Source organism: Carettochelys insculpta, chromosome 7 (genome assembly GCF_033958435.1).
Source record: "Carettochelys insculpta isolate YL-2023 chromosome 7, ASM3395843v1, whole genome shotgun sequence".
NCBI lineage: Eukaryota > Metazoa > Chordata > Testudines > Carettochelyidae > Carettochelys > Carettochelys insculpta.
Genome location: NC_134143.1, coordinates 60,182,907 through 60,203,277, shown reverse-complemented (window position 1 = coordinate 60,203,277; position 20,371 = coordinate 60,182,907). Strand labels below are relative to the sequence as shown.

At 40.0% G+C, this 20,371-nt stretch overlaps 1 protein-coding gene across 1 annotated transcript in view; it reads right to left on the bottom strand.

Moving 5' to 3' along the window:
• The window catches only part of PDZD8 (PDZ domain containing 8), a 124,106-nt gene that overhangs the window by 52,583 nt on the left and 51,152 nt on the right, over positions 1 to 20,371 (bottom strand). The window contains exon 3 of the mRNA XM_074999801.1: positions 17,053 to 17,155. Coding sequence (XP_074855902.1) covers positions 17,053 to 17,155 — 103 coding nt within the window. The remainder of the gene's footprint in view (positions 1 to 17,052; positions 17,156 to 20,371) is intronic.

Genomic DNA, 20,371 nt, shown 5'->3' with positions numbered 1-20,371 from the left:
TAAAAAATTGACAAGATCTTAAAATTACTTCTCCTCTATGAGCGATTCCTGATTTGTTTTCACTAACTGGTAAGATGATTTACCAGTTATTTGAAATAGACTATATTTACATCAGACAGTGAAGCCTCAAAGGAACTGGTGGTCTTCCTCTTCTCTTCAAGAAAGATGCTGACAGAGGCTACATCTTCACTAGCCTGGAATGGGTGTGTGCAATCAAGGAGTAAGGGAGGTCCACAGGAGAAAACTCTCCCGTCGACCCTCTTCAGTAAGGATGGCCAAGTACATCAATTCTAGCTATCCATCTGCAGTGAACATACTTTGCCTAGTGTAGACATAGCCAGAGGGATTAAATTCTTTGTTTGTGCCTGTGGTACTCTATTATTCAATCACACCTATAAAAACTGATGATCAATGCACAACTGCACAATAGCATTTTTAACATCATGATTTTCAATGTGTTTGGACTGCCAAGATGTTGGAATTGAAAGTTTTATTCTCTTTCATTCTCTTTATACTTTGAATGTTAGGCTTAACAATGTAAGCTAACATTAACACATGTAACATTTTATTGATTAAGTTCTTTAACTGAATATATGTCTGTTTTAGAATTTAGTGAGTTTAGTGGGTAAAGAAAGTTTTAGTATTGCGTCTATGTACATAAGATTACAGGATGATGTGCTAGGCTGAAGCCTTAAATTGTTTGATTTACAATGCCTTTTATTCTGGTTTTCTATGAGAGTCCTTGTGAGAATTGTTTACATGTGAAAGCGGTATGTCTGTGTCCAGATAAAGGTGCGATGGTTATCCCCAGCACCAGATGGCCAAGAAAAGAGGGGCAAAGCGTGGGTGAAGATAGACTTAACAGCATCAGACAAGGGCCATCAGTACATACCCCTGTCAAGAAGTGACCAGGTAGGCAGACTGACGTGTCTAAAGACAACCGATTACAGAATGAGCCTTTTGGAGATGTTTTGAGAGCAACTGGCATTGAAAAGATAACACCAATCACAGACTGACACAGTAGACTTCAACAGAGAAAAGGATTATAAAAGCAGAGTGCTTTGCCATGGGACTTTGGGTTCACCTTGACACCAACTCCAGCAGAGCATCGGATCGCAACTGACAAGGCCCTGCTCCCCCTCTGTGATCAGTCTAGTTGGCCACCACTAGATTGATCCAGGCTCTGGATTTGTAACTATAACATCATTTGGTGGAACTGCGTGCACGGTGCGTGTATGTATGGAGTGACTGAAAAGCAAATGCTACTGTTTTATTCTCAATAAATGTGGCATACTGTCTTTTCCCCCATAAAAGATCTCGTGTGCTTCTTTTGTGTCACTGCACATAATTCACATTTCATCATCATCAGATACTGAATGCATATGGTTGCAAGGGTAATTTGCAAATATTTTACTATTTTAGAAAGGTATCCTGTTCTTTTAGTGAGGCACAAAGTCTTATTTTTAAAGACTATGAGCCAAGGTCACACACAAAATCTGAAGGCAAGTGATTCCCTACCTATACAAGAAAGATGCATTTTCAGCCCAAGGCAGACAGAAAAGGCCAGTACTTCAAAAAGAGGCATCCCTTTAACAGGATGTTTGAGCAAAAGTTCAGTGGTGTGGGAGCTGTCATGCATACTTTTCTTCTGACAATTAAACAGGAGAAGGACAATAATCTGATTTGGAGTTTAACAATTGGGAACTTACAAACAGTGTGTCTTTTTTTTTTAATTACAAAACATCAATTTTATTTATATGTATTAATTTCCTAGCTTGTAAAAATGGCACATACAAAAATCTCATTTTTGAATTCAGTGAACCAAAGTACATGGAAGTGAGTAAAGGAAAAACAATGCTGGATCAGACAGAGAGAGGTGAAGTGGGGGCAGGGTGGGCAGACTGACACTAACTGTCATGTTCCATTATTTCTTGGTAAGTATTTGTGCTTTCAGCTGGCTGCCTGTACTCAGATTTCTTTTGTATGTATCTTGATTTGAGTCAGTGAACATGCTTACTTTCACTGACAGCTTTTTCTGTAAGATTTTGGAGGAAGGAGGCTGAGGGAAGAAGGTAGGGATCTATAAACTACTTGCAACAAAAGGCACCGTCTCATTCATGGTCATTAGAGTTGGTCAGCTTCTGATGTAGTAAGAGAGCATTGTCAACCGTTAAATTCTGTCATGGTTAGTCTCCCTTGAACATCACAGCTTTGACACACCGGATACTTCAGGGACACTTCTGAAATCTCTCTGTAGTGCCAGCATCAAATGAATTGATGAAAAAATGCTTTAAGGGTAAGGTTTGAGAATATAAAGGAAGAAAATAAGGACAAGTCATTCCTACAGCATGTTATAAATTAAAACAGTAAGGATTAGTACAACAAAACATAAGTACAGATGAAGGAAAATGGGTTTGATTCTGGTCTTGTGCATTAATGTACGTAAGGAACACCACCACTTAAAGACCACAGAGTTCCATCAGTTTACACGAAATCAGAATCGGTTCCATGAAGTTATTTAACTCCAATGGCATGTAAATGTAAGAACAATCAGGTAGAAACACTCTGAAATTAAGATTACATTTAGGAAGAGCGTGGCATGGTAACTGTTCTACTTGGGGATTGGCTGGGGCTTGTGTTAATCTCCCATGGCCCACACATAGTGAACCAATATGTAAACAACAGGCTCTTCAATGTGGTAGAGAAAGGAAAAACATGATCCAACAGCTGGAAGCTGAAGGTAGACAAATTCAGATGGAATATGAGGCATACATTTTTTTTTTGGAAAAGGTGAGCGTAGTTAGCTATTAGAACAAATTAGCAACAGTTGTGGTAGATTCACTAACGATGGAAATTTTTTAAATCTAGATTGGGTGTATTTATAAAATATATGCTCAAACAATTCTGGGATGTTTTATAGTCTGTATTATACAGGAGGCCTGACAATGGTCCCTTCAGGCTCTGGAATCTATGAACATCTGAAAGTGTAAGACAATTTGGTCAAGGTTTTCAGAAGTTGCATCTCTCTGATCTGGCACCCTCAGGGCCTGACTGATCCTGAATCAGGGAATTTGACTGAGTAGGGGGAGTAGGATGCCAGGGATGGGGGAATTGCTCAGGGGAAGAGGCAGGATGGCTGTGGAGCCCTGTGGCCAGGGACCAGTAGTACATACCCATGGGAGCACTCTGAGTTCCGAGGCCTCTGAGCTGTGCTCCTAGCCATGGGGCACTGCATCCACTCTGCCTCTTCCTCAGGGCACCCCACTCACTCCCCAGTATTCACTCTGTCAAGGCTCGCCTGGACTATGGAAGTGCGAACCATAGAGGCTGAACCTGTAGTGATTTTGGGCGCCTATCTGGATTCATTTCAAAGGGTATGATTTTCAGAAAGTGCTCAGAACCCACTCTGAGCTACAATATTTCATGTTAGCCACCCAAAAACTGAAGTACCCCAAAACACTAATTATTTTTTGAAATATTGGTCTTCATAAACAAACGTCAAGTATGAATGAACTAAGGGGAAGAGCTGCTGACAACTACATTCTTTAAAAGATTGTTCTGTTAGAATGTATTTGGAAAGGATTTTTTTTTTCATTTCATCCACAGGCAACAGTCAGTTTGAGTACAATGGCTGCTGCATTTCACAGTAGGGCTCCACAAAAACAGTTTGGAAAGTCATTCCAGAAACATACCAAATTACCCAGAAACCAACTGTTTACACTAGCCAATAAAACACTGTTATCTCTCTTACAATAGGCCACACTATTTACATAAACAAAGTTAGCTTCCATGCATAGCGCCACCTATTTATTTAGTGAGATCAGCCATCACTGTAAACCTATTTCTTTGCAAATAAGAAACACAGCTACCTACAAAACCTACTTAAAACTCCTTTCTGTGTCCAATATTTGTATGTGTAGCAAAGCAGATTACCGTGAGAGAACAAAAAGGATTGTCAGCACAATAAGTCTGTGGAAGCTAAAATAGAACAGATCTTCTTGAGTTTTACATCTGCTACAAGGGGAAAGATCATGCTCAATTTACTTGTCTTTTTGCATTGCCTTAGTACAGGGGTCTGCAACTGAAATAGCAACAAGAGCCATTTTTTCGAATTCGGTTACAAAATCAATACTTCAAGAGCAGCAATGCACATGAATATGAGACAGTCCTTAATAGACACATAAAAAAATAAAGTCAAACCATACTTTTTGTCACCCCTATTTTAACAACAGCGTACACAATGATTTTTACCAGTTAGAAAGTTGTTACCCCCATCCCACAGCTTTACCTCCCATCCCACAAACCAAGCCACCCATCTCCAGTTTAACTCCACTGAGCTCCAAGCCCACCCCAAGTCCCAGGATTTACCTGGCTCAGCCGAGGAGTTCTGCACACTGCTGCTGCTTCCCACTGCCACTTTCTTCTCTATGTGGCTGTGCAGCTCCGGCAGGGCAGGCTCCTCTGCCCCTCCCCCTAGCTCTCCCACAGGCTGCGCCTGTCCCGGCTTCCTGTTCTGGGGCTCCCTACCCTGCCAGCTTCCCTTTTGCCACAGCTGATTGCTCAGCAGCTCCCAAGGCTGCTGCCGCTTAAACAAAAAAAAACCTAAGCAGCGGTGGCCTCCAGAGCCACACATGGAGTCAGCAGTGACAGTGCTCAGAGCCACAAGTGGCTCCTTAAAGAGCTGCACATGGCTCCAGAGCCACAGTTTGCCAACCCCTGCCTTAGGAGAAACTTGATTTGTTTACCCTACTTGCATAATGAGAACTTAAAAATGAGGCAAAAGAAACCCAATTACAATTACATTTGCTATTCAGAACAGGTGCCTTACAAACACTGTTAATTAAATCAGTAATTAAATGTGCCAAACACACAACCCAAAGACTGACCAAAAAACTGCCATGCCACTCACCTTTAAGTGTGGCTTTAAATGGGTGCATTGTTAGCATGAATTTTGCATTTAATGAGTTTAATAGAAATATTAAAAGAACAAAAGGCTCAGGCTACCCATTCTGTAGAAAGCTTCTGCAAGATTTTTCTCATACAACAATCCTAGAGGAATCACTCTCCAATTGCAGTGGAAGACTACTTGCCTACACTGGACCCCACAAAGAAAAGACTGCAAACCTCTCACTCTCTCTCTCTCTCTCTCTCTCTCTCTCTCTCTCTCTCTCTCTCACACACACACACACACACACACACACACACACACACACACACACACACAAAAAAGTCTCACAAATCCCTTGAGAATACATCTTAATGCTTGGGGGATCACTGAGATGCCAGTGACATCCTTGCAGAGAATGTGGCAACTATGAAGCCTGGGCTCGAAGATCATAACCTTTCATAACAACAAAAAGAGCAGCATAATGGCAGCAGAGCAATTGGTTAGGATATGTAATCCCACTCTAAACCCCCAACTACTTTCAGTTGTTTATAAATGCTGACTCCTACCATTTGTGCTGAACAGTTTGTATATCCTTTGTCTGAAAATGCAGTTTCATCTCAGACGCAGAGTAAAATCTGAGTTTAGCTGACAGAGTACATGGAGTTTTTTTTTTCCAAGAAGTACACCTTCCCCAGTCTAACTTCTAAGTACTTCACATCTCAGTATTAACTGTAATACCTTTTTGCGTGACATATTATTTTTCAAATCTAACAGGCTAGAGTGTGGCCTAAAAAATCCTTGGTAGGGGGCTGTATGCAGCACAGTAGGGAACATCTGCAAGGGACTGTGCCTCACAGATTGGGTTGCATGACACTTTCTGGGGGTGCAAAGGGACAATTACACAGGCTGCAGATGATACATTTCTCCTGGTTTGCTGGCTACTGTGGAAAGTGAAACAGAGGGCCATGGAACCTTCTTCCTCTCTTTGGTCAATGCTTATCCTTGAAAACAGTAGGACATGCCCAAGCACAGAGTCTACAGTTGTCCGTCATAGAAGGGCAGAGAAGGCAAAGGTTTTGCCAGTCACAATATGACTGAATATGATCATATTTAAAACTATCCTAATAAGCACATGTAAGAAAATGGATGTAAGTTTGGACATGAAGGGAAAAAGAACTAGTTTCAACATTGTTGCAAAGATATCTACAGACAGTAGGATTTTATGGAAAATCTCTTGCTGAATAGTAGAGAAGCTGTCTGAAACCTGAAGTTAAAAATGTCTAATGCTCCAGAGTAGAGAGGGGAAAAAGCCTGATGGCCTTCAAGTTTATTTGGAAGATGGATTACAGACTATAATGTAAGGTGCAAACCTCAGAACTAGTCCCCATTGTATTTACATGATCATCAAATACTATAAGACCATGAATTTTCATAAAAAGTGACATTTTCAAAACCCTTTACTTGCTTTAATCCTCTCCTTTTCTTTTGATAGGATTAAACTCTCAAATGGCAGACTTAAATAAGCACATGAAAATGCTAACTGTGAGGCATTTGGCTTTATATATTTATAAATCAGTGTTTCACAGCCATTTCAAATTTGAAGCTACAGTTCAGTATCTTCGGGCAACTCATTTCAAATGGTACTGAATTTGATTTATATGATTTCTCATTTTATATCTATGTGTTCCTATGACAGATTTTTTTTCTTAACTCTCCTGTAAGCAATGTGTTTAAAAGAAGGTTCACAAAAAGACATGATCTTTTGTTTTTAAAGCACATCAACTGTCTTGCCTAAAAGAATCTTAAAAATTACATACTGGTAATTCATCAAGGGCCCAATGCAAAAGCTCTAAAAACACCCACCAGAAAAGGTTCAGATTTTGCCAACTTATTCAGCTAAGAGTTCAGCTTGCTGTAGAAACCCTTACCTGCAGAGCATTCCCCTGCTGTACTAATCCTAGAAAATATCTATTTGCCAGTTACAATAAGAAGGCTTGCAGACTGATACAGCTAATCTTTTTCCCTAAAACACACAACAGTGTTCTAAGGACTGAGTCACTGAATGCTCCTAGAGTAAGTGCTTGCTAGCATCTCTTTGGAAACTAAGAATGCTGAGACATATACTCATATAAATCTGCAGTCTTCTCCACTACGGTTCTGACTCAAATGCAAAGAAATTCTATGAAATAATTGGAAAGACAAAATTCTGCTGGATAGAGCATTCTAACGCACGTCTTCAACTCAAAGTATTCAGCAAAATACGAAACAGGAACTTTGCTGCTTACATTTATATATACTTGTAGGGATTTGTTTTCTGTATGTTTGGGACTCAATGGTCAGACTCTAGAGGACACGAATCCAATTTGGTACAAGTCCCAAGGAAAATGGAAGAGGTATTGGTTTATCTACATTTTCCTCACATTTGGCATTAAGCTAATAAAATTGGCAGGCTTGTTCAAACAGGTTCAGTACAACAACAGCAGAGCAATATGAAGAAAGTAAAATGAACAAACAATGCATACTATTATTTCTATTATTTTACTTTCAAAACAAATACTAAATGCATACGTTATGCAGTTTAAAGTTTACATGCTCGTATTGCACATCAGACACCTCAAAGACAAAAATCTATAGTGGTTACACAGTAGTCTCAGCTATCCAGCAGAAAGATGAAGTCACTGCACAAAGAATAAAAAAACATTCACCCCCACTCTCCCCCACATGTTGCAGAATAACTTGTATTAACAAATCCTCACATCCTAAGAACCTCAAATCTCAGTTTCAGGTTTGTCCCGCTCAGGATTGCCAATTGCTGAAAACTATTTTTATGGACAGTACAGAAAAAAAGTATTATGGACAACCAAACTTCTTTATGGACACATTCTTACTTAACATAAAGAGCTCAAAAGGACAAAAGTGGACTATATTTAATCTTTCCACTGATCCGTCGCAACAGCAATGTTATTATGCTAGATTAACCTACTTACTAGCCACACGAGCTTCCTCCATGTTCTCCAGTTTGTAATCAGACATTACATCAGCTACACTGTCAACCAATGCGTTAGTAATTTTTTCGGGTCTCTTTTTGATACTTGATAAGCCTTCCAACATCAGTGTGGACAGTTTATTTCTTATATTTAAGTGACCGCCCTTCCATGACTTAGCCCACTGTACCCCATTTTCCGCTTCCCTCTAGTGATGGGGTGCCTGCTGCATGCCCACCCACCAGAAGTTAGCGATGTGCCGATGCTAGTGACACCAAAAAACAGCTCAAAGCCAGAGGCGAAGAAGATCAGCCCCTGCTAGTCAGCAACAAGTTGGAGAGAGCCCCTGTCAGGAGAATTCTCTCTCCACCCCTGCCTTGGGCATTGCAGACACCCCAGAGCTGCCCTGCAGCACATAGCTCACCCCACTGATATTTAAGTGTTTTTTATAGACTTGTCCAATTTTTGGCTGTGCTGGCAGAAGGCCCAGTTATGCTACTATTCTTAGAAAGATGCTCTGGAACTACCTTGTCAGTTCTGAGGGGGTCTGGAAAGATACCCACTCAGAAAAGGCACTCATTTCCACAGTGGATATCTGATTTTGAACTAATAAAACTCGATGAAATAAAAAATGTAACACTCTGGGGTCCAATTCCTCTAACTCACACACTTGTTATCTGGAGTTTTCTTCATTTTCATCATAAAGCAATTAAAAATCTGGATAGAAAAACCTTTGCTAATCTTGCACATCGCTGTTGGTGAAATCCTGGCACTAATAAAGTAAGGCAAAACCTGCATTTATTTCGAGGCCAAGCTTTCGTGTCATGTGATCAGAAATAAACCCAGTATAGGATAAATCTCAAATTTTCTGTTACTATGTACCCTCTTAACTGAAAATGGTAGCTTCTATTTCAACTATCAAAACATCTATATAAAAATATATGACCCTTACACCTCATACAAAGCACAGCTTCGTTAGTATTTGCACTCTAAAAAACTAAATAAGTGTATGAAGTATAGCAAGTCACCCATTTTTAATTATCTTCACTTCTAAATGTACAGAATACTTTTTATGCATAAATAACATTATTGCTCAGAAATTAACATGAATTCCATCAGTCTATTAATTAAAGCTTTTAATGGATTTTTGGATATTGTATAAGAATGTGCCCAATCAAATTATTAATCTGTGCTCTGAACACGATCTGATAAATACCTTGGGAGCAGATGACCCAAATAGATATTTCATTAATGCACTGGGTATGTTTAATAACATGGAATAATTTTTGAAAACTAATTGTAATACCTATTAATATTCCATAAATAATGGGATCAGATTATAGTCTCACCACCATTCATTATGAAGTATTACAGTTGTCTAAATTCTTATCATTGCTTATATAATAGAGAATAAAAATTTCAATAACCACAAAATGAGTATTTTCCTCAGGAAAACAGAATGTAATTCACAGTCCAAATCAGATGCTGTGCCTTCATGTGGTTATAAAGCTCTTGTGAATTAAACAGTTCTAAAATTGAACATTTGTGATTTATTTTGTCCTAAGTTGTCTGTTTAAAAAAAGTTGTTTAAGGTTTCTGGACTCTTTATACTCATACTATAATTTTATCTCAGTCATTACTGAGCTGACTGGAATTAAGAGGCTTAAATGTTAAAGAGAAGCGATAAGCAATATAAAATTCTCACCTTTCCACTGAACAATATCTCCCTACTTATAGGCAAAAGACAACTACACAGGTTAATGTTGGAGCTGAGGAAGCTTGTCTTATGTGAAGGAACACACAATTAGGAGGTACAACTTCACATCCAAATATGTAATTCATTGAGTGACTTGTCATCACTGAGTCTTAAAAGATTCCATTACAGTAGATCCCTGACTTACGCACAGGCTGCTTTTCTGGGCAACCCTATATAAGTCAAATTTTGTGTATGTCAGGACTGGGTGGGAGAGGGGCCCTGCTGCCTTTGGGTCACCCAGTCCTGGCTGCACCTGGCTGCCTGCTCCCGTGAGCAGTGGGGAGTCCAGGGCCAGATGCAGCAGCACCAGCCACTTCCCCGGCTCCTGTAAGTGGAAGGGAGCTGAGAGCCAGGCTGCCATATGGCTCCCAGCACCCTGCCACTCACAATTTCAACTCGTGTTATTGCAAGAAATGCACAAGTTGAAATCATGTAAGTCGGGGATCTACTGTGTACTGAATAAATTCCAGTGGTATTTGTTTCCAATTCTTAGGACTTCATGATTATTTTTGCATTTAGCTGGTGTTTCTCTTAAAGCACCAGCCCTCAGAAGCATTTGATTAACAAAAAAAAAAGGTCTTGCTTAAAGTGTATAGCCCTCAAGGACGTGGTGGAAATTCTGACCTAAGCATGCCCCCACGACTCTTAAGAAAAAAAAAAAAAGCCATGTAATTAAATAGTCCCATTTTTAAAATTTAAAATAAAACCTCACGATGTTTTGCTGAGGATTATGATTTTTGCACGTTTGGAGGTGGCAAAACTAGGATTCTAGCCAAGTCCCATGAGTAGACAGTGGAAGGTGCAACAGGCCTTTCCTTGACTCTTGCATTTCTAGACAAAGGGTGGGCAGAATGTGATTGAGCACTACAGCTTCTCCTTCTGTTCTCTCCAGGCTAGCCTTTTACCCCACCCCAACACCTATTCAAATGATGGGCATATCTAGGTGAGTGCAAACCTTGCAACATTCTTCAGGGATGCTGGGGCAACTGCTCTGATGTGTGCTCCTAGGAGCCCTGTCCTGGCATTCTGACTGATTAACTCAGAATTACTGCTGGGGGCTCCAGCCACACTGTGGTCCCTTGGAGCCTGTCTACACAGTGATAAGAATTATGCATGTCCACATCTCAGTCCATAGCTCATGTGATTTGGGCCATGGGGTTATAAAACTTCAGCAATGATACTGGGGCCAGACCCTGGTCTTGGAGCCTCTCTCCGCTTGTGAGGATCTCAAGAGCCTGGGCTCCAGTTCAAGCATCTGTACTTTTATAGATTCACAGCTGGAGTCTTGTGAACCCAAGTCAGCTGACCAGGGCCAGCTGTGCTACAGGTCTTTTATTTCAGTGTACACATATTATTAGTCCCTCCTCTGACATGAAGAGTAGAAACTGGTACTTCACGTCTAGTTTTCGTCTAAGGCCTTGTCTACACTATAAATACTTCACTAGTACAGCTCTGCTAGCAGAGTCCCAGTGTTGATGCAGCATATGCCAACAGGAGTTTCACTGTCAGCATAGTAACCATCTCCCCAAATGACAGCTACACTGATAGCAGCACTCTTAGTGTGTGTGCCCTATTTGTCCATCCCTTATATTAATATACAGCTATATAATTCATTTACAATATATGCCCAAGATCCAAGTCTGACTAAGCCACTGAATTTTATTCCTCTTCCCATGTATTCTTTGGAATTCTGATTATCACATAAATTATCCCAATACTAGTATCTCCCAAGTGAAGAAGCAAGTTTCATTAGCAACATTTTATATCCCAGATACTACTCTGCCTATTAAATCAGCTCACTTAAAAAAACAGGTTACTATTTATTTTATAATTGATGTTGGGATGTACTGCACATGTCCAATTCCACTTCAGGTATGTGCATGCCCAGTGCACACAAGATGGACATTTTTCACTTTCTAGTTCCTGTTAGGGCAGGGTGCACACACCATCAATTGCCTCTTGCTCCTGAGTGATGGTATAAAGCTTGGAGCCAATCCCAACTCCATTCCCAGGTCCGTTACAATGGGATGGACTCTGTGATATAAAGGGGAAGGAAGGTGTGAGGTGAATAGACAGGTGCAATATCTTAAAGTACAACAATTACAGAACAGGTTAGTAACTTTTTCCTTCTTTAGGTGACTGCCCATGCCCATCCCACTTAAAATTACTCACAAGCAGTTCATACCAGAAGTGTGTTTCAAAGTCTACTTGAACAACACCTGAAGGACTACTTGTCCAAATCTGGCACAGTCTCTTTGGGATTGATGATATGGCATAAGGAGTTATAAAAATGTGTACTGATGACCAAGCTGCAGCCCTACCATTTTCTGCCATGTAAAACTGAACTAAAATGCTGCAGAATCAAGAAGGGATCTTGGTAAGTGTGCTACCATCCTGCCTGGCAGGGCTATGACAGCAATGCCGTAACACATGCATACACAGTAGGAAATCCAGGAAAAGATCTACTGTACTGAAACTGGAAGGCCCTTCATCCTATCTGCAACTGCTACAAGAAGTTGCAAAGATGACCTACACAATCTAGTTCTATCCAGGTGAAAAGCCTACATCCTTCTATCATCCAAGATATGGAGCCTCTCCATATTTTCATGATGTCTTAGGAAAAGCGTATGTATAATGCTTCACTAAAGTGGAAGTCCAACACTATCTTAACCAGAAATCTTGGATGTGGACTTGATTAGTTTGTCCCTATAAAAAAGTGTGTAAGGAGGTTCTGCTATCAACACTCACAATTCCCCTGTTCTTGTCAGAAAAATAACTACCAAAATGGATGGACTGAAGAACAGCACGTAGCCAAGAGGTGAGGGAGAAATAGCATCTTACAATCTGTCCAAACCCCTTAAAAACTAATTGATACTGACCAACAACAGAGGGTGAAAGAGACAGGTGAACTCTGATAGAGTTAATAGATAGTACTTGTTATTTCAGGCAAGGAAAAAAAAAAACAGTATGGAAGAGTTTGTACAGAGGCCCAGACTGACAAACTACTTTTTTGCTGTGACCATATGGAAAATCATTTCCACTTCTACAGGTAAAAATACGTAGTAAATGGCTCTTTTTCTATTCCTGGAATAGTCTGCCTCCTGAAGCACTTTCCCTGGAGCATCCATGCTGCAGGATGAAGAGCATCTGTGCTGGGATTTAACAAGTGAGTGTTGTACAAGAGGTCAGGGCTGGCTCTAAAGGCAGAGTCGAAGGAACCCTGGCTAGCAGGACCAACACCCTGGACAACTAATACTATTGAAAGCCACACTGGTGTTATGAGAATCATGTGAGCACGATCCTGCTTGATCTTGAGCAACACTCCGCAAAGGAGCAGAACAGAAGGGTAAACATAAATCAGATTGTCTTTCCAGGATAATATGGAAAAAGTCCACCACAGATCCCTGACTGTGACCTGCCGTCAAACAAAAGAGTTGGTACTTTTTGTTGTGGCAAGTAGCAAACAGGTCTATTTGAGAAACACCCACCAAAAGTTTGAAAAAATAAACTTTGTTGTATTTGTCTGAGTCGCTATAGGTTGTACCTCTGATCTGGCACTCTCTTGTCCAGCAACAACCGTAATCCACAAAGACTTTACTTAGCTGGATGACTACTTATCATTGGTATGGCCACTGCTTTTTTGGTGCCAGTACTTTCCTGGCTGGGGCTGGGGAGCTGGGTAAGTACTGACTCCTTGTTTTTGTTTTAAAAAAAAAAAAAAAAAAAAAGGAAGAAGTTTCCCATAATCCCATAAAGTTTGTTTACAGCCCATCCTGGTTCACCATTCTGTGCTAGTAAGCTGTAATCTACCCCTAAACGTCTTCAAAGAGCCCAGTAAACAGTGGAAATGTTGGTTATGCTGCTAGACAATACTGACGTCCTGTGGTGCAGCAAATTCTCTCGTTCAGCACCAGTCCGGTCCCAAGGGTGCTGGACTAGAGAGGTTTAACTTGTACTTTCAAACTCTGTTGAAAGATCTGCCAAATTGTTCTTACTTTCCAGGATAATTTGAAATTAATTGCACTGGTGACACAGAACACCTAAAGTTGTATTGCATCTTGACAGATTGCTGTGTCTGGTTCCTCCCAGTCCCTATCCTCTAACTTGTTTGTTTGGAGACTGTTCCAGGGATACTGATTTCTTGTAGGAGGTTGGCTCCTTGGAAACAGGCTGCCTGTGCATTTTCCTTCACACGGAGGAAGGGCTCAGAGCTCAGAGCTCCTCCAACATTTGAAGGGCACTTCTGACAGTGGTAGATGTGCTCAGTATCCATCCCAAGAGGGAAGGCTCTGACTTTGGACACAAAGCTGCCTTCAGGAAGTGATGATGCAGATTCCCCTCTCTATTTTTCTTAGCCTTCCTTCTACATATTTGGCATCTGCACAAGACATGACCCTCACATTAGTACTTAAGTAACCCTCATTCCAGGTGTGTGAATACACAGATTTCTCAAAGCCAGTAAAAGGCTTAAAGTCTGGAGACAGAAGATTTCTCAAGGACTCAAAAGCTAGTACAACAAACAAACAAACAACTTGTAAAACCAATTAAATTAACAAATGAAAGGTATTTTAAATCTTTTCTAACTACCTACGGATGAGTAACTAACTATACAGAAGAAAATGAAGTCAAAGAGAGAGAGTGCACCCTGGAAACATAAAATTACACCCTAACTCTCAATTACAGACAAAGAAGAATCCAAGGGAGACTGGGGTCAACTGAATGCTTTGTAACTATACCACTTCATTACAGTGAAATAGTCTTTTGTCTCTATTCACAGACAGGGCAAACCTGTCTCCTAGTTACAGTCCTTTTTTACCTTCAAGTGGTTTTGACTTGCTGGCAGTTGATTCTGATAACTCTCCTTTGACATGTTTGGAATAGAGCAAGGCTAGACCACTGAGAGCTGACAATTTCCTTGTACTTCAATGGGTCCGTAAAGGAGACATTTTATCCCCTGGCAACTAAGATTTACCTGCATATCAGACTTTACTTTCAATATATACAATCTAACTGGTATATACTTCTTGCAATTGCTGTACATCTTGCTAATTCACAGTTTTCTGTAGCTACCTTCCAATATAATACCCCCTTATCAATAAACAGTCTTTGTCAGACATTTGATGCTATGAATTTGTCAGGTATGAGACATAAATTATTTACAAAGGTCAAGAGAACCTTTGCCAAAAAGAGTCAATGTCATAATATCTCTAAGGGAAATGTTTGACTGGAGACTGGGCACGCACACACCAGGAGTGGAATGGATATGTACAAATCACACAAAGGATATATTCCATACACAAAAATGCGTGAAGAGCTTCCAGTGCTATGATATGTGCTCTCTAGCTTACACCGATGTCCACCTTAGGTAACAAAAATGTGCCTCATTTATGCCAATTCCACAACACTAATATTGTTCAAATAGAGGATATTTTGGTATTTCAGCTTGTTTAACAGTCAAAGGATTGCTGTCAGTGTACCCCAAACATTTTAACAGCTTAGCTGTAATTCATAGTTGACATAGTGCTTTCTATGGCACTGATAGTTATCTACGTAAATTACATTTAATTTGCATATTATGGGCCAAAATTTCCAAAAGTTAAAGTGCTTAAGTAGGTGCAAAACTCTTCACAATCTTGCCCAAACTATTATTCTAATTTTTTAAAATATTCACATCTTCTCAAACTGGTCATCAATTTTACTATACTGCCACCTAGCGAGAAAAATGTACTATGCTATAAGACTATAATATACTATGAGAATTTTAGTCATTTTCAACTTTTAAAGCTAATGAATGAGCACCACAAAGGTACGTATAACCATATTCTTGCCCACGCAGTTTTTAAAGAAAAATATTTGCTCTTTGAGAAGAGTATGAATTTGAATGCCCCTATTGCCAATATGCCATCAGCATAATTTTGTGTAAAAACAATGTAGTCACAATTGCTAAGGCACAGATAGGCAAATATGCAACTTTATATCTCAATAGTTTATCCTAGTAGCTATGAAGAAATGTAAGATGGGTTTATTGTTCGCTCACAGTGGGATAAAAATAATAAGCAAAGATCAGTAGTGCTGAAGAAATAGAATGATCTATTCTTGGTGAGCAGAAATGAGAAGGGAGAGGATAGGAGCACACTATAACCATCTTCCTTTCCCTTCTTTCTCCCCCCATGAACAAGTAGTCCTGAGTGCTAAACATAATAGAAAAATGAACAACTTTTATAAACATTTGCCAATAGGAAGCTATTTCCAAACTCACTTTTTCTCCCAACACAATTTGGTTACTATCATCATCATCATATCAGGTATTACAACTGAGCCCAGTTTCCAAAGACAACGTGGCTGTGTTTACACTTGCATTCCTCTTTCGAAAGAGATATGCAAGTACAGTGAATTTGCATATTCTTTTTTGAAAGAAAACCGTGAAATAATATGCAAATGAGGTGTCATATGCAAATCTGTACCTCATTTGCATTTTCAATTTACCTAATTTTCTTACCTCTTTTGAAAGAGGAATGAAAGTATAGACATAGCCTGTATGTTTTAAGGTAATGTATGTTTGAAAATCTCTCTTCCTACCAAGCAGGAAGAAAAAGGGAGGCTGTAGACTGTGTGGTGCTAAACCAGAACAAGAGTTCAAGTCAGATACATGATTTTAAACTATCTTCAAGTCAGCTGTACTTCCACTACCTAATTAATAAAAGTTTGCCAATATGGGTTGTGAGGTATGTAAGGTCTTAATTACTTTTATCATATATTTGAGCAATTAAGCATTTAGAATGTCCAATTTTTAAAGAACATATATGCATAGTTGTGCCCTTTATTTGTGTGTTTAAAATTGGTATTAAAGCAGCAAGCAGCACTGTGGTTGTAATTGCTCATCGAAATCAGTTGTATGTGCCTTTTGTTGATAACTTGGCCTCTAATGACAAAAAGCTGATATCTAGCAAAAAGAGCATATCCACATACAAAAAACCCACCAGACTGAAAGACTGATCCACTCTTTCAAAAGAGCGTCCACACAGCCCCTGCTCTTTTGAAAGAATAGGCCGGGAAGTGAAAAATTTGGCACCTTGAGGACACCTCTTTTGAAAGAGGGGTCCACAGAGCATCTACATGTGCTTTTTTCCCCATTTTATTTTTTGAAAGAAGCTTTCAAAAGGAGGCACTTTTCCTGATCTAGAAGTGTAAGATGGCTTCCAGAAGAAGAGCTGCATTCTCATGATTTCGGATTGAAAGATAGCATTTTTGCATGTGGACTCTCAACATGTTCTTTCAAAAAAGGGCCTGAGTTTTTGGAAGAATTTGCTAAGGTAGACATGGCCTCTGACTGTAGTTGCTGTACAAGTTACTGAATAATCAACATGCATATTCTAGACAGAGTATAAGAACACTTTAAATTATATAATATGTATGCATCTTACCGTTTTAATGGAACTCCGAGATTTTTCTTCCCAGACATTACTGCTTAACTCAAAAGTGCAATGAACATTTGTTTCTCTTTCGTAGGATCCAAAAATCAGTAATCTGAAATGCATAAATAGTGGTAGTAATTTTTAATAATCTTGGCTCTGTGTAACCAGTTGGATACACACTTATTAAAGAATGACATTTTATTTTAAACTAATTTACCCTTTTCCTATACTGAGTTCTGTTTTAAATTTTTGACATATATGCAAGTCTACACCTCAGACACAGCACTCACTCAAAAAGGAAGTTTACAGAACACTTCCACCCTCTAGTGGAAGAATTAAGTAAATAAAACTTCATGTCTAAAATTCAAATAAGTATTTTTTCCATTAAAAACCCCCAATCATCTGTATTTACAGACAAGTTGTTTGAGTCTCCTGAATTAATTTCTCCCTCTGCTCTCCCAAATCCCACTCTTGACTGCTTCATTAATATATCAGACCATTATTACAACAGGGTTAAATTTTACTTTATAGCAGTTTGTTTCTGTTTAATTATGCATAAGTGACCCTTGTGATTTTTCTTCAAAATAGTACTCTCACACACCTATTTTGTGTAGAATATCTTCAGGCAAAAGATGAAGAGTTTCTCCAGGGAGATACATGCACAATAAATAAAATTCTACCACCTCCGGGATGGAGAACAGCACTCAAGCCTGCTGCAAGACCACATACATATGGGACATTTTGATATGGAAATTGGAGCAAACCCACTATCTATAAGAAAACTACAGGATGTTTCTGTAAGATCCACTGTTTGTGCAGAGCTGACAAAAATATTGTCTGGAAGGTCTCATCCAACAGATCTTATTTATAGTATGCTACATAACTGTCACTAATATTCACATCAAAAGGAGGGACAGCTCAAACAATGGCAGGCTACCAGTGTACTTTAGGAAGTTTAGATACTCCCAGTCAATCAAACTACCAAACTATCCAGCATTTAAAAGAAAAAAGGATTAAACAATGAACAATCCAGATAAATGCTAATTTCTCTTTCTTGAATCTGCATTTCAAATTACTGAACTGTGGAATATCATGAAGCTGGTTAAACACACATGTAGTTTAACGTTTTAAGTGCAACTAAATGCAACTGTATGCAAGTGGGGAAGAATGAAGACAAAGGAAGTTAGAAACCCACAGAGGAAGTTATTTCACAGCTAAAATTAACATTTCACCACATCAGTATATCTCTACCCATTCTGAACAAGCAACACTTCTAAACCATGATTATCAGTTATAGGATCATGTTAAATAAAGTGTCTAAAAAGTGTTTCAGTCTGAGAGCTAAATTACATCCTCTCAAAGTCAAAAACCTGTTTCACTAAAATATTAGCAATGTATGGACCCTTGCGCACCAAACCCAGAAAACCAATTGTAGCTAACCTCTGAGACTTAATTTTTGCATTGACACTCATTTTCCAATACCTTTAAAGAGTACTTTCTTACTACTACTTTTTGTAAAGAAGCATAAGCTTACAGTATTGAAGAGGAAGGGATATGCGAATAGCACAATGCAGGGTATTATTTCAGTTTTTCACCCCAATACAGAGATGTCTGGTAATGTATAGCCCTTCTTCCATATTCCATGACAGTGACTCACAGGTTATGTTCTGATCATAGTTCTTTCTTTTCTCGGCATGAACTCTAATCTCTGTTCAGAGACAAGACAATGAGACCAGGACACAGGTATACTTGCTGATATTGCTCTGTTTTCATGTTTTTAAATAATGTATGTCAGCATTGACATTTATACAAAATTTTTATCTATCAAAAATACCCTCAAAATGACAGCACACTTTGATCAAATGCATGTAAAATTTAAGCGGCACAACAGCACATATGGTAATGTTTTGCCAATTCCAAGTGCTCCCATTAGGATGAACTTGAGTTGTTTAGGACTGATACTACCAGTTTGGTTTTGATGCCCAGACCCAGCTTTATGTCGCCTGAGAAAGGGCCCAACTGTTTTTAACTGTTAGTAGCTTGTACCCCACAGTACAGTCAAATTGTTTAATTGCTGTATTTTGGATGCTTTGTGGATGAAACATGATTGAAATACAGATTCAATACTACATACTGCTAACTATTTAACGAGGAATGATCATTACTAAAATACAAAACATTTATCTGATGGAGATGAATTTCTGTATTTGCAATTTTAAGCATTGAATTTGGCTCTAAATTTACCACTGGAACATATCTAGAGTAATGTCATTGAAGTGGGATGGTCATGTTTCTGGCTGTGCTCACAAAAGCTCATGGTCAAAACTTTTCTGTTAGTCTATAAGGTGCCACAGGACCCTTTGTTGCTGTTACAGTCAAAAAGAGGCTCTGATGGCTCCAGCTACTGGGCCATTAAAAATCTGGTTGGTAGTACTGCAGGTCTAAGGCACCCCCTTAGCTGCAATGGCTCTGTGCAGCTCCCAGAAGCAGCAGCAGCAGGAGTGGCCCAAATGGATGGGGTAGCACACAAAGCTGCTATGCTGCACCTCCACATTGGAGGCAGAGGAGAAACATGCTGCTGCTTCCAGGAGCTTCTTGAGGTAAGCCCCCCTCAGAGCATGCACCCCTGAACAACTACACCCACCTCCTGCCCCAGCCCTAATCCTGCTCCCACCCGCTGAACCCTCTGCTCCCAGCCCAGACCATTCTTCTTCTTCCCAACCCCTTCATCCCCAGCCCCACCCAGAGCCTGCATCCATAGTTGGAGTCTTCCCCACCTCTACACCACAGAGTCCTGCCTCAGCCACGATCCTCCACCCTCTGAACCTCTCAAGCCTGTCCCAGATCATCCTCCCACAACCCTCATGAGCAGCCTTGCCCCAGAGTCTGCACCACTAGACAGAGCCCTCGTGCATCCTAATCTCTTGCTCCAGCCCAAAGCCCCCTCCCACTCTCTGAAACCCTTATTTCTACTCCAGAAACCACACCCCCAGCCTGCAGCCCGCATCTGCTCCCACACCCCAATCCTCTGGCCTAGCCCAGAACCCCCTCAGGTCCACTCCCCAGCCTAGAAACCCCTCTTCTCCACCCCAAACCATCATCCCTGGACCCATTCCAGTGTCCACAACCCCAGTTGGACCCCTCACCCACTCACTGAACTCCTTACTTCTGGCCCTGCCCCAGAACCTACACCCCACAGCCAGAACCCTCACTTTCAGTTTTGTGCATAGAAAGTTGGCAACCCTACATTAAAGCCCACTGTTGTCCTACTCCAACAGTGCACAATGTTGTCATAAAATGACACTCACATAACAGGTGCTGAATTACT